Source organism: Linepithema humile, chromosome 1, assembly GCF_040581485.1.
Source record: "Linepithema humile isolate Giens D197 chromosome 1, Lhum_UNIL_v1.0, whole genome shotgun sequence".
Lineage (NCBI taxonomy): Eukaryota > Metazoa > Arthropoda > Insecta > Hymenoptera > Formicidae > Linepithema > Linepithema humile.
This window is the reverse complement of record NC_090128.1, coordinates 45,037,173-45,050,528: the sequence shown is the minus strand read 5'-3', so window position 1 is coordinate 45,050,528 and position 13,356 is coordinate 45,037,173. Positions and strand designations below refer to the sequence as shown.

Below are 13,356 nucleotides of genomic sequence, written 5' to 3'. Positions count from 1 at the left end.
TACTCTTGAGTCGATCATTTTGGTTTCTTGTTTTTCATTTATATCTTTCTGTTTTGACATTCTCGCACTCCTTTTTCCACGTATATTTTTCTTTGTTTTTATTTTTGCACGCGGCGGAAAACTGCATGCACATACTGTTTATTTGCTCACGATTTTTGCAATTACATTAAAAAAGAATTATTGGAATAAAGCTATTAATTTGTATTATTTTTTATAAATTCCAATATTAATTAAATTGTACGTATTTATTTTGCTACAATATATAATTATTTTATTATATTATATGTTTTTTACGTACATATGTATATTAGTAAAGAAAAAATAATAAATATTTGATTCAAGATAAAGCAACTTTAAAATCAAGAATTATATGCCATTATTACACTTTTTGACTTATCGCAACATTTTAATGCAAAGAAGTATTTTGATTAAAATAAGCGGATTGCGCATACCAACGTTAAATACTGGAGTATTAACAAAAGAACCGCATGAAAATAAAAAAAGCGAGCAGCTCGAAAAAGATTCGAGCCTGGCGGTGTTCGGTATTTGTTTTTGTTGCTCTAATTTATCGTTTGAAGCGTGATTTTTGTCAGAATCGGCGTTTTGTGTGCGGCAGTCTCGTGAAAGGGAAAGTGCTGTGCTTTCTCGAAAGCTCCCTTGAGGACGGCGCGACGGGCGATTGCAGCCATGGGAGCGTGCAAGTTTGCAGTTTCTTTTGAGCTTTCTGCGGCCGCTTTTATTTAGCGTATCCCGCCGTTACGCGAAACGGGCTTACGGACGTCGTGGAAATCGCGGCAACTCCTCCAGAAACTCACAAGTAAACCTCACCGAGCGGGAAACTCGTGATGCACTCGATATTTTCGCGCGCTGTTACACTTTTATCGCCGCTTGCCGACCATTTCCGCGCACACCGATATCGGATTGGGCTTTTGTCGTGGTCTTCGTGAAGAACCGCGAATATGTGGAGCGGCTTGTTTTGTTGATGAAATCGCTCTTCCGCGCCATTGATAGCGGAATTCACTGCTCTATCAGAAATGTGCAAAAAATATAAGAATTGGCGAGGGAAGAATTACTTCTAAATATTTATTTCTGAGATTTGTGTGCGACTTAAAGTTGGAAATGTCATTTATTATTACTTCAAGGAACATTCAACAAAAGCACTTAGAGAAATCTCAAAGATTATCAAACATCTTTTGCACCGCTTGGAAAAATATATTGCCGTTGACTTTTATATATTAATTTTAGTTATATATGATATTTAGTATGCAAACATATCTAGTGAGAAATGTAATTTGTTTAGAATTAAGCGACGTTGTACAAAATAAGCTGTTAATAAGGAACAGCAGTACACAATCACGTATATCTTATGTAGTCACGCAAGATGCTTCGCAACATCTTAACAAATTGCGTAATTCGCGCAGTTCCATAGCGCATCGTGAATATTAAACGTTCGAAGTGAGAAGATTGCGCGACGCGGACTCTCGCGGAAGTCGCAGCTGCGCTTGCAAATAGCACGGAACTTTGCCGGGACAAGTTTCGCGCTAAGCTCCGGGGTCGCGCGAAGACGCCGCGATGAAGAATTTCCTCCGTGATCCAGAAAGTTAACTTTGCTTGCACTTTTCGCCTCGTTTTGACAAATCTGCTCGGCGAGTCGCGGACGCAATAATCGCAACATTCGTGTTTTTTTGGTGCCAACCACTTCACGGAAACTTTTACATATGAAAACTTCTGGGAGAAAAAAACAACGTGTTTCGCGAAACTTTGAACAATAGCGTTTGATAACTTTTCCATCGACAAAAATCATGTAACATTAAAAACTAAATTCTTTTCTGCTCTTAATGGTAAAAAGCGTTATGCACACAACACGTTTTTCTACTAGAATTATAATTATACTACGGAACGTTTTTTTGTTCACGAAAGAAAAATTAAGCACATTGTATAACATTAATAATTAAATTATTTCTTTTCTTTTTTATTTTTTACTCGTTATACATGTAACGAGAAAGCGGCAATTATTCTAAATTATTTATATTTTTGTCGTTTAGTAGTGCCGTTAGAGTACGATTTTATATACAAGCGATCGAAATGACGAACAACACTGTGCACACAAATCGGAAATTTTCAGCATTCTTGAACAATTTCTACGCAGTGCTTATAGAGAATTGTCATTAATTCGATTTGCCGGGGATCCGATTAAAAAATCGGTATCGACGTCCTACGCTGATGCGATTTGCGAAACGCAGTCGTAAAACTCGACGTCGCAAATGAACGCTTGTATGACGCGCAACCTATCGAATATCGTCAACGATTAATTTCTCGCGCTGTTTTTCACAATATTGTCACGTGCACTTTAACGCAATAAATTCATTTTGCGGTGTGCATGAGAACATGTGGAATGAAAAATCGCTGTGCGACGTTGAAAAAAAGAACGCGAGTATTTTGCGAATTAACTCCGGATATAATTGTGTAATCGTACAATCGTGTAAATTATTTCTGCAATAAAAATGTAACCTCATCCGCGCAATCCGATTGAAACGATTTTTTTTATTTTTTTTTTATTTTGAGCATCAAATGTCTAGGTCGGGCAAGCGCGGCTCCGGAATTGCGCTCGTCCAACCTATTCGATGTAAGCCGCTAAAAGAGTCGGTTCACGCGCCGTGTACCGTGAGCTGTTCGTGTATTATAACTGACATCGGTATTTTGATGCTCGTTTTTACTGCTGTACTGCTAATTCGGTGACTTTTAAAGCCGTACCAAGCTGCGTACAATCGCGTATAATAATAGTCGGAGTGTTTCGTTTTTCCCTTCATAATTTTCATGCACGCGCTGCAAATCGAGTTGTTTTAATACGATTCACTGTAAATCTTTTATCCCGATTTTTGTTACTGCATACGCGCTGTAAAATTTTACGACGTCAGCTGTAGAATTGTGTGCTGCAATCGGGTGTTATATGTTGCTTTAATTTTACGATAACGATCTGTCTTGTTGAAATGTTGAAGAAAAAAAGTTTGACAAACAAGTCGTTCAAATTGAATAGGAAATTCTTCACAGTTTGATATTAATTAATCTTATAAAATGTAAATTAAGTGACAAGTTAACTCGATGCATAAACAAATGTATAGGAAAAGTATTCTACGATTGAAGAATACTTAATTAAAACACAATAATAATTTACTGCGCTGGTGTGTCAAGATTATTTATCGCACTTGTGTGCAAGATGCTAGCGAAATGTCTTTTCACTTTATGCGAATAGCGCAGATGTTAACCTATTTACGCCCGTCGCGCTTTTCCCAAATTTAATTCCGCAAAGCAGTCTCAAAGCAGATCGACGTAATTGTTTGTCTATCGCCGCGTGGAGTATCGTCGCGCTGACGATAAATTTACGAGTAGACGTCATTGCGCGACGGAATAATTACGGAGTATCCCGACACCCGCGAGGCAGCGAAATGCGAGGCTGCACCGAATCCGTTAAAATTCACTATTAATATTCATTCTGTTACATTAAATGTCATAATTTATATTATTTCATTATCAAGTGTAGAGCGGCAAGGTTCACGGAAATGTTGGCAAAACAGGTCACGGCTTAATTAATATGTGAAAGCGTCGGGCATGATCAATTTTGAATAAATCAACGAGAAGGAACGAGAAATCGAGGATCAGCGGGAATGCAAAATTAAGAGACGCATACATTATCGGGCGGATAAAAGGACGCATATATTATGACGGGGCTGGCGGTTTTGAATGTCGACGACACGTGGGGTAGAATTTCGGGGAACGTGCGAAAGCCATCTGTTTTCCGTTTCATCGCCTTTTTCAGTCTCTATCGCTAGAATCGCTTTAATTCCAATTATATGCAAATCCGACCGCAACCACTCGCGAGCGTTTAATTATAGGTTGTTCGTATACCGTGCCGAACTTTACGAGTGGTCCTTTCGCGGAAAACCGTTCGACATGCTTATAAATACCTTATTTCGCGCTCAATTGCGCTCCTTTGGTCGAGCGCCACGCGAAACGACAAAATTACGAGGCTGCAGAAGGAATTGCGCAGGCAATTACTGTTATTAGGTACTGCTCGCCAATAATTATAAAGCATATATTTATTCTAGAAAGTGTGGAGAATCGCCAAAACAGAAATTAAGCCATCAACCAATATTATCTTACCTTTTTCTCTTAATTTATATCGCTGTTTTATTTCGGTGTAAAAAAATTCTGTCAAATAGAGAGGAATTTTTTTTTTTTCGTAGCACGAGTGGAGAAACATAATATTTAGAATCGATGATGGAAATTAATTGAAAAGTTTAGAGAATAAAATAGCAAAAAAATATGAGAGAAGTATGAAGCGATAGCGGTTTTACAGATCGTGTGAAAAAATTCAAACGGATAATCTTGAATATTATATTGTAAATCTCGCGTAATCCTTTCATTTAACGACACCTTCCATATTTGGCGCGTAATATTTAAGAATCAACGTGCTTCGATTTTTGCGACGGAAATCTGTCTGATAATTAAAAGCACAGGTGAATTACGGAGTTGAAGTCAGAGAATACGGGATTCAAGCTAGTGCATCCCAGATAGTTTGAACTTTGTGACCCACTACGCGTATAAATTGCGACGATAAAAAGCTTGCGCCGCGATTAGAACTTGCAGGAAGCGGACGACGTGGAAGGACGCAGCAAATCCTTCCGGGATAATTTACAGCTTGGGAAATCAATACCACGCTAGTACGCGCAGTAAAGTCCATCTTATCGCGAAGCGGATTGTGTACTTTTATATATTATTCTTATCTTATTGAAGTCATTCGCGGCTCCATCTCACGCTGCAATATCGTTCGCTTGTTTGCGCCAGCAGCAACAGAAATTTCTTTCGCCAACAGAATAGATTTTCAGAACTCGCGATTCATTTGCGAGATATATTTAATAATTCCAATCTGACGCCGGGAAATTTCTAAACGCGGTGAGACCGCGGGACGCTAAACATCGCGGCGGCTCAGGTACGCGCCGTGTTTGTTGGAAAAGGCTGGATGAGGGAACGCCGCTTCTCGCGCAAACAAGGCCATTAATTTTCAAACCGGAAATTGGCGGATCGATAATTTGCCCGCACCGGAGCGCGATGGATTTTCATTTTCGAAACGCGTAGGCGCGTCTTCAGCAACGAGCGCAGCAATTGATTTGCCACCGGGACGAGTGCCATGTTCTCCGTTGAAACGGCCGGATGCCGTCGTTGCTGCTGCTGCTGCTGGTAAATATCACCGCGGCGATATGACGCCGCTTGTTCCAATTTCTCTCTCTCTCTCTCTCTCTCCGCCTTTATCGGCCCGACCATGCCGGCCCGGTCGTTTCGGTAATGCGTGATTTATAGCGGCGAGTACGCGCGGCACATGGCATTCCTCTGCGTGGAAGTCACGTCCGGTCGTTGTATTGTTGCGTTCCGAGCAAGTTCTCTGAAAAGCCACCGTCGCTGCTACGCTTCCGGTCCTCTCTGTCAATGATGCAGTCGTGCGCCGCAGTCGTGAATGTGTACCAAAAAGTTTACCCCTCGCTGTAGCATTTCTTTATTTGGCTTCCTTGGATTTTCTCCAGTGTATTTGAACGAGTGATTTGAGGAAGAAATAACGGAAAAATTCTTTCGTGGTGACAAATTGATTTAGTTGGAAAACGTCTGTTTTAAATTAAAGATTGCTGTGGAGTTGCGCTATAATTAAATTGATCTTTTCGAAAAGACGGTATTCACTGTGTTTTCTTTTTCAATTGTCATATTTCTATATCAATAAGCTGCTGAAAAGACACACATTACTTATTTTCCTATTTTATGTATTTGTTGATTAAGAATTTGTTTAATTAATATTAATTTTATTTAGCCGTAATAATTAACACTATCTTTCATTATTTAATTTTATTCAAAAAAAAGTTTATTTTTCTGCAAGATGTTATCTTTCTCATATTCTTTCTAAAACATGTTTTTTCTGAATGTATCATCTTTTCGAAAGGAGCGATTCTATTCAGAATATGTTGCAACGTTATAGATTCTCTTGCTGAGATTTATGATGCGGTTGTTAACTCTCGAGAGAGTGCTATTGTTCGATAGGATGAATGAATAACGACTTTGTAACAAGTAACGACTGATTCAAAAATGACCATACACTCGTTGCATTTTTCCTTGGGCTGCAATTTTCCAACAGTTTCGTTTAACTTTCGTGGACAATCGCGTTCACGTCCAGTTCTTTGCACGTCAGGAACATCCTGTCGTCATTGTGCATGCGGTTTTGTTTTCATTTCTGCGACCTGATGGCTACATATTTTTCCCGAACGATTATTAATCCGTGCCTCATTTGTATCACAACGATTATTTGTCCAGACTCTCGATTTACATTGCATAAAAAAAATAAACTCTTTATTCGAGTACGCATTATTATTCGTTCATTCGAATATAAAAGCGTCGATGTGTTTGAAAATTTACATTCTCATTTATTGTACTTTGTAATTTAGAATGTGAATGGAATATCAATCCCTTTGTGCATGATGCAGGATTTTTCGATATAAATCAGTTTTGTAAGAAAATTTGCATAATTATGAAATAAATCTTACGTCTTTTCCTTTTAAATTGAGTCTCTAGATATTTCTCTCTGCTCTTCATCCGAATGCTTCTTCATCCGATGCATAGTGCATCGTATTTATTCTGCCGTAGCCATTCGTTTACGTTGCATTCGTTTTAGAATGATCATCAATCGTCGTTTCAGAATAAGAATAAGAGATGTTCTTCTGTTATCTACTTGGCGAAAGAGTCAGGCTCTGAAAAATGAAGCAGATAATTAGATTCAATTCGAGTTTGTGCGACTTTTCTTCGAGATTTTGTAGCTTTCGTAAGAAATTCATTATTCACGTGATATGTTTGCAAATTAATGCAAAATGCATAAAAAAAGAATAAACTTGAGTAAATATTTTGCTAAGAAAAATTAACAGCAAATTTCAATCTGCTAATATTGCTATTTGACTATCAGGGATAAGTAAAATAAATAGAAAGTTAAAACCAAGTGCGAATGATAAAATGCAAAACTATGTAATTTGTTGATTAATAAACAGAATATTTAGACTTTAGCTTTAGCTCTCTTCAACAGAAAATTATACGAGTTTTAAAGAAACGGATAAGCTTAAAAAAGTGTATACTTAAAATTCAAGTTCAAAACAGTTCAAATCTGATAGCAACAGGAACTGGAAAATAATATTATGCGTGCTGTGATCTAAAGGATGCTTAATCACTATTCTGCAATCGAGTTAACAATGTGTCGTTTATTCATACGTTTTTCAAATGAGACAGAATGAGATTTAAGAAAGTGAAACGTAATAGTGAGAAAACTCTATTTGAAACAAAAGCTACGTGATTTAATGGAAAGTAACATGATCGTGGATTAAAGTCAAGTCGTAAAAACCTTCATTCTTGAGAAATTCACGGCGTCGTTTTACTCGTAGAGACAGAAGAAATGAAGGTTGAGAGATCGCGATAGTACGCGATGGAGAAGATGCCTTCGATATTTCCAGGCTGTCGTTACGCGCCATGCGGCGTGTCACACTGGTAAATTCGTTGCAAATCTCGCAGAATGACCGACAGCTGCGACGAATATTTCGCGATTGCACTTTCCACTACGTTCTTCTCTTTCACGTCTGAAACTTTTTTTGCTATAAACTCGTCTCGTCGTCCTGTTTGCGCTCGCGCATAGGTGCCGACGTACTAAAAATGAAATCGAAATCTATCGTAAAACCAAGAATGCGGTATTTTTTTATCGAAGGCTCGACGAATTTCAATATATATTAAATTTCGATAATCAATGCAAGTCAGTTATGTGTTAATAAAAATTATTATACACATCTATGCATACAAAATTTTCGAAATATTCAATTTTATAGAACGTTTTATTTAAATAAACGTTTGATAATTATTTTAAATTAAAATGATATAAGATTCTTATACAAAATTCTGCTTCAATTTTTGCGAAATATTTGCAATTTTTTGAATTACGGTAAATCTGTGGCAATGTAGAAAATAAAGAATTGATATATCATTATGTAATTTTAAAGCTGAATATGACGTTATAAAAAATGTTTTTAATGTGTATAAGACTCTTACTTTTATTTTGAAGAAACTACTTTTTTTAAATATTTAGGTGTATAGCTTAGAGCTAAAACAATTATTTGCAATTAACTTGGTATACTTAACAAAAGTAAACCAACGTTTATTTTCCAAAAATATATATTTCCACAGGAAAGCGAAATAAAAAGCTTACAAAAATCACTCTAAAAAAAGGAAATAAAAAACACAATATAATATGCAAAATCGATCTTCTCAACTTTGTTTTCTTAGATTTTGGGATGATTGTTGTATACTTTCGAGCCAAAGCTTAAGTTCTTTCGTGAGCTTCGGTCTACGTGTATCTGGCTCAATGTCAGTAATTATATTCTGTATTGATATTTCTTGCCCGATCACAGTTTGTCTATTTAATACAATTGCATAAACAAAGTTGTCCGTGATATTAATGAATCGTTGCTCCATGTAAAAGTGCTTATTGTCCCAGTAAATAATCTGTAAGAAAAAAATTGAAGGTTAATTTTACTAACAACGTTTTTGCAAAAAAAAATCTCTTTTTGCAAAAAAACTTCTTTAATTATTTTATTTAAAACATTTTTATTATAGAAGGATTCTTTATAATATATATTTACTACACTACTTTATAGTAAATTGCTGAATATATTTTAATTTTATTTGATTTTATCTAAAAATTTTTTTATATTTTTTATATAACATTTCTAAAGACAACAAATTTTGATTTTTGAAATTATATTCTCTTAACGTTGAGTAATCTAATTATAAATGCAAAAGGAAACAATGCTGAAATATTATATAAAAAATACTATACCTTTGTGGTGATTTTGTACGGCCTAAAGAAAGAAATTGCTCGGCGATATCGCACGTTGGATGCAGTCTGGAAAGCCACTCCTCCTCTCTTAAGGATTGCTGTATATAATTTTGTTCTGTCGTAATGATAGTAACGAGCAAAGTCCAATTCACGTAAATATCTCGCATTATTCATGTGCGTTAGAACTATGTCTATATCGTATGTTGTGCAGATACCTGAGAAAAAATCCATCAGCTACTATTAATCTTATTAATATCATAGAATTTAATTTTACATATTCTATTTAACAATTTAAATATATTTTTTTCGAAAAATGGACAGCATTGAACATTGCATATAATTTAACATTGCAAAATATTGGCTTTAAAATCAATAATATAAATAATTCTTACATAAATGTTTATATTCTGACGAATTTCATTCACAGCATTTTTACGTAATGCAGCTGACTCTTATAAAAAAATCGAATCGTCACTCGATTGCACATCGCAACTTTAACTAACTTTGCTTTCATAACCAAAATTATTTTTATGATTGCGTATTTGCGAAAAGAAATTTCTTAAGAGCTTATTTTTGAGACTTTAAACATTAAAGAGAAATGCAAAATAAAGAATCGATTTTTTTTCGAAATTTTAGACAGGAATACTCCTTGTTTTTAGCAACAAAGTGTAGAAAGACACAAAACAAAAAATTAACACAATAATTTATAAACATTAAATGCCACTCCATATTAATTTAACGTGAGAATTTACCATAAATTGTGGACGTATCTAAAAGCTTCTTCTTCTTGCCGAAGAATCTGGCCCAAGCGATGGTGCAAAAAACTCTCAAGAAGTAGTTCACATCGAATAGAATGTAGAAGATGGCAATTATCGCCGCGCCGTACAGCAGGAGCATACTAGAAGTGTTTGTGCGACTTCAAGCTTCTCTTAATAGTGAAATATAATACACTACTTCAAACAAACTTCATGCACGATCAGCAGGAATAAAACCTAATTGTGAATAATATTATAATCGTACATTTGCGATCTTTTATATTAAAGAAATCGATCGTGCGAAATGCTGACTTATGACAGAAATATGTGCGGAATTTATCACAACATAACATAAAAAAAATATAAGTTTTTCGTGAAGGAAAGTTATGCTATTGTGGTCCCCAGATTTTGATTTTGATATTAAAAAGATATTTTGATTGGAGGATTGGTTAAAAGTAATTCATAATTTTGAGATTGATGCTTATTACTTTTTTTTTTAAATAAATTTTGTGACAAGGCTCACTTTGTGTATTTCGAAACAAATTTTTAGTTACCTGCTTAAAAATTGATTGCTGCACTTTCTCCTGGTACATTAATGGATATCGCAAAATGAAGAGCGAACGTATTACTTGAACTTAAAACAGAACTCTTTGCCAACTGCCGGTGTTACGTTTGACTAAGTGCTGAGCATCGCGCAATTACAAAACTGCGCAGAACAATGATGCAATAATACATATTACGATTACTCATTTCAATGCCATCAGATTTAATTGCAAATATAACTATTTTCTGAACATTTTGCTGCATTATTAGTGTAAAATTTTCGAAATTTAAAAAAATCTGGTTCGAGACGTATCTGTTTTACCTTCTATTTTTCGTAAAATTTGTTTTTTTTTGGCTGCGTGGCTTGAAAAATCCTTTTAAATCGACCATCCGTAGTGTATTAACATATGTACTTTACTTACAGAAAAGGACTTTTTATTCTACACAGCCAAAAAAAAGTTAAGTGTATCTGAAAAAAATAGGTAAAACAGACCACTTTAGAATCCCCTTAACATTTTGATTTTTACTGTATTTGATTTTATTATAAAGTTTATGTTTATCTAATTTTAATATTTATTTTATTTCTTTTATTGTGGCACTTAGTTTGCCTTTAGTGACATGTTTAACAAATATTGAAATTGCATTCCAATTTTATATTCAGTATTTGTTCGCGCGCCTTCGACAGCGGGTGGTTTAAAAAAAAAAGATTTAAAAAAAAGATGTTTATTTAATTTGCCGATCTGCGGGAATAAATCGGCTTCGTTGCTTGAAAAGCTTTATTTATTCACAAGTGTACAACATTTGCTAAGACCTTAGGTCGCGACTGATCACTACGGCGTACGGGAATATGAATTCGCGACGGTCAGCGCGTTGTAACGCAACGAGTACGTAATTGTTGCTCCGAATTAAGAACCGCTTAGTGCTTGCTGGCCGAGCTCGCAAAGGACTGCGAGGAATCGGCACCGGCTTGTCGCTTATCTGGTCACCAAGAAGATGGTGTCTATACATCTTGGTTAATCAGAAATTGCGAGATGTCATTCGCGTCACAATGGGCCAATAATCAGACTACGCGAAGACGTAAACAACTGATATAGCACGCTATGTTCTCGGTACGTTCTGCGTCACCGTTGTGCCTATTGAAAACACATTGAGTGGCGTAATCCTTTTTTCCCGAAATATGTTATAGCACTAATATATTCTAGCAACTAAGCTGTTTGCTCCTTGCAACTTCGAGAATACGTTCAACGTTTACATAGTCGATTCTTCCTTAACAGTATTATATTTTTTCTTCTGCATATGAATAAATCGCGAGGTCGCTCTATTAAAAAGAGTAGCTCGCCCGCAGATAGATTGAGCGGCACTGCTTTATACGTACTGAGCGCTTATAGCGGCGCGGCACAAAGAGGTGGATCTATCTATTTAGTCGGTCAGTAATGCGCCGTGAAATGGGTGAGTCTACCTCCGCAATGTGTTAATTATCCACGACGATCGGTTCTCTTGCAGCCTTGTGTCACACTATCGACACTTCCCCCACCAAAGAATCGATAGCCTGATAAACGACGCCAGACGTGAAAAATAAAACATCCGGAAAGAACGAAAAATGACAGAAGATCTGATACATTCGTTAACGTGTATCATTATTTATCTCCGCGAAAGTTCTTACCGCACGATGAAGTATATAAGAAATAATACACCGTATCAACGTTAGACGTAACGTTCTATAGCTCGGCTATATATGTGCTGAACCACGGGAGAAGAAAGATTAATTGTGCAAAAAATTATCAAACGTGCAGCAGCTACTTGAATATTAATTCACAGTAATTGTTTCAGTTTCTGGTTAACAACATAATGTGTAACACAATTCCAATTATCGAATTGTCCCAAATGCATAGCCGGCAAATACGGTTGATCGCAAATACCTCTGAGCGATGCGATCATTGCGCGAAGCTACAGAAATCACGACTTGACGTTGATTAGTACGCGAGGCATCGATTCGTAAGCAGATAATCGATTGGGCCGATCTATTTTTGGATGCACGATCGGTATTCACATTTATATGCACCTGAAATCAGTAATACTTTATTACATGATATTGTGCTAAACCGTCGAGATTTTGACAATTTTGACATTAAATATGATTTATGATTTCGGATAAAAACATCTGAAACTACAATTTTCAAAATGTATTAATCAATTCACTTGTTGTGTAAGCTTGTTAATAATTTCAGCTTTACATATGTCAAATGTTTCGAGAGTGTCAAACACAGTTCTCACAAGAAGTCATAAACGCACGAATTTCTGAACGCGATGCGCCCGCCTCAAGGGCTGTCAAAATTTTATTCAACATCGTGCGTTAAAGCATTATTGATTCCATGTGGTACATTCGATAAAGTAGGCGTTTTCACGGGCATGCAAATTCTCTCTGGCAGCCCGACGTCGCTTTAATCAATGCGAACTGGGTTCCCACGCGATTTAATCGGAACCCCCATTCAATCGCCATAATGATGAAGTAAACGCCCGCCCGCTCGCCCCGGGCCTGCCACCCGCTCGTTACACGTTTATCGTTACGCGCAAACTTCCCGGCGCCCGCAGAAAATCGAAGAAAATCGAATTCTGCGCCGTCGCTCTCATTTATCTCTCGTTCGCGCGCGTTCTTTGTCTCCGTTATCGAAACGCGCTCCCTCATGCCAGGCTGATGGATAAGGAGTGATAAGCCAACCGGGGGGGAGGCGGGGAGGGGTTTATAGGATGTCACCTTGCGAAGAACAATTTTGCCCGCGGCCATCGATAGGATATGGAAGATAAGCATTATGGAAAATCTCTTCACAAATGCATGAGAAAACCTGCATTTTGCAATCACGGAAAGAAAGAATTTTACTACTGCAGCGAAATCGTAGTTGCTATTGCACATCAGATGTGATAGCGACAGAACTTTGCTACTATAATTGATTGTTTTAATTATTCGGTGTATCAGCAAAACCTATTTTGCTGCTAGAATAGAATGAATCTTGCTGTACATTTGTTCGTAAAGATACATTAATTTGCTGCTACAACAAAATAATTTATTTCTAACAAATGTATGTATCTTGCTAATGCAGCAAAATTGTTGCTGCCAATGCAAATTTTGAAAGCAAAGTAAAAATCAATTTA

The 13,356-nt window shown here is 36.5% G+C and overlaps 2 protein-coding genes across 8 annotated transcripts in view; one reads left to right on the top strand and one right to left on the bottom strand.

Annotated features, from left to right (window-relative positions):
- Trpgamma (Transient receptor potential cation channel gamma) overlaps positions 1–13,356 on the top strand; it is a 102,639-nt gene that overhangs the window by 18,162 nt on the left and 71,121 nt on the right. The window lies entirely within an intron of this gene.
- On the bottom strand, positions 8,227–11,542 carry LOC105669098 (protein THEM6-like). 6 transcript variants are annotated; one of them, XM_012361865.2, is made up of 5 exons: positions 10,529–11,542; positions 10,218–10,369; positions 9,661–9,900; positions 8,909–9,123; positions 8,227–8,574 (listed from the first exon to the last, which is right to left on the bottom strand). In XM_012361865.2, the coding sequence occupies exons 3-5, from the start codon at positions 9,803–9,805 to the stop codon at positions 8,338–8,340; spliced, it is 597 nt and encodes a 198-aa protein (XP_012217288.1). In that variant the 5' UTR covers positions 9,806–9,900; positions 10,218–10,369; positions 10,529–11,542; the 3' UTR covers positions 8,227–8,337. The 6 variants fall into 6 exon arrangements, with proteins under 6 accessions (XP_012217288.1, XP_012217290.1, XP_012217289.1 ...); XM_012361867.2 differs by having other exon boundaries at positions 10,700–11,542; XM_012361866.2 differs by having other exon boundaries at positions 10,218–10,675; positions 11,018–11,542.

Coding starts and splice junctions, on each gene's coding strand:
- LOC105669098 (XM_012361863.2), bottom strand. CDS start 9,805: ATGCTCCTGCTGTACGGCGCGGCGATAATTGCCATCTTCTACATTCTA. Junction 9,124..9,660: donor AGATACGTCCACAATTTATG/GTAAATTCTCAC, acceptor ATTTTTTCTCAG/GTATCTGCACAACATACGAT. Junction 8,575..8,908: donor CGTACAAAATCACCACAAAG/GTATAGTATTTT, acceptor TTTTTCTTACAG/ATTATTTACTGGGACAATAA.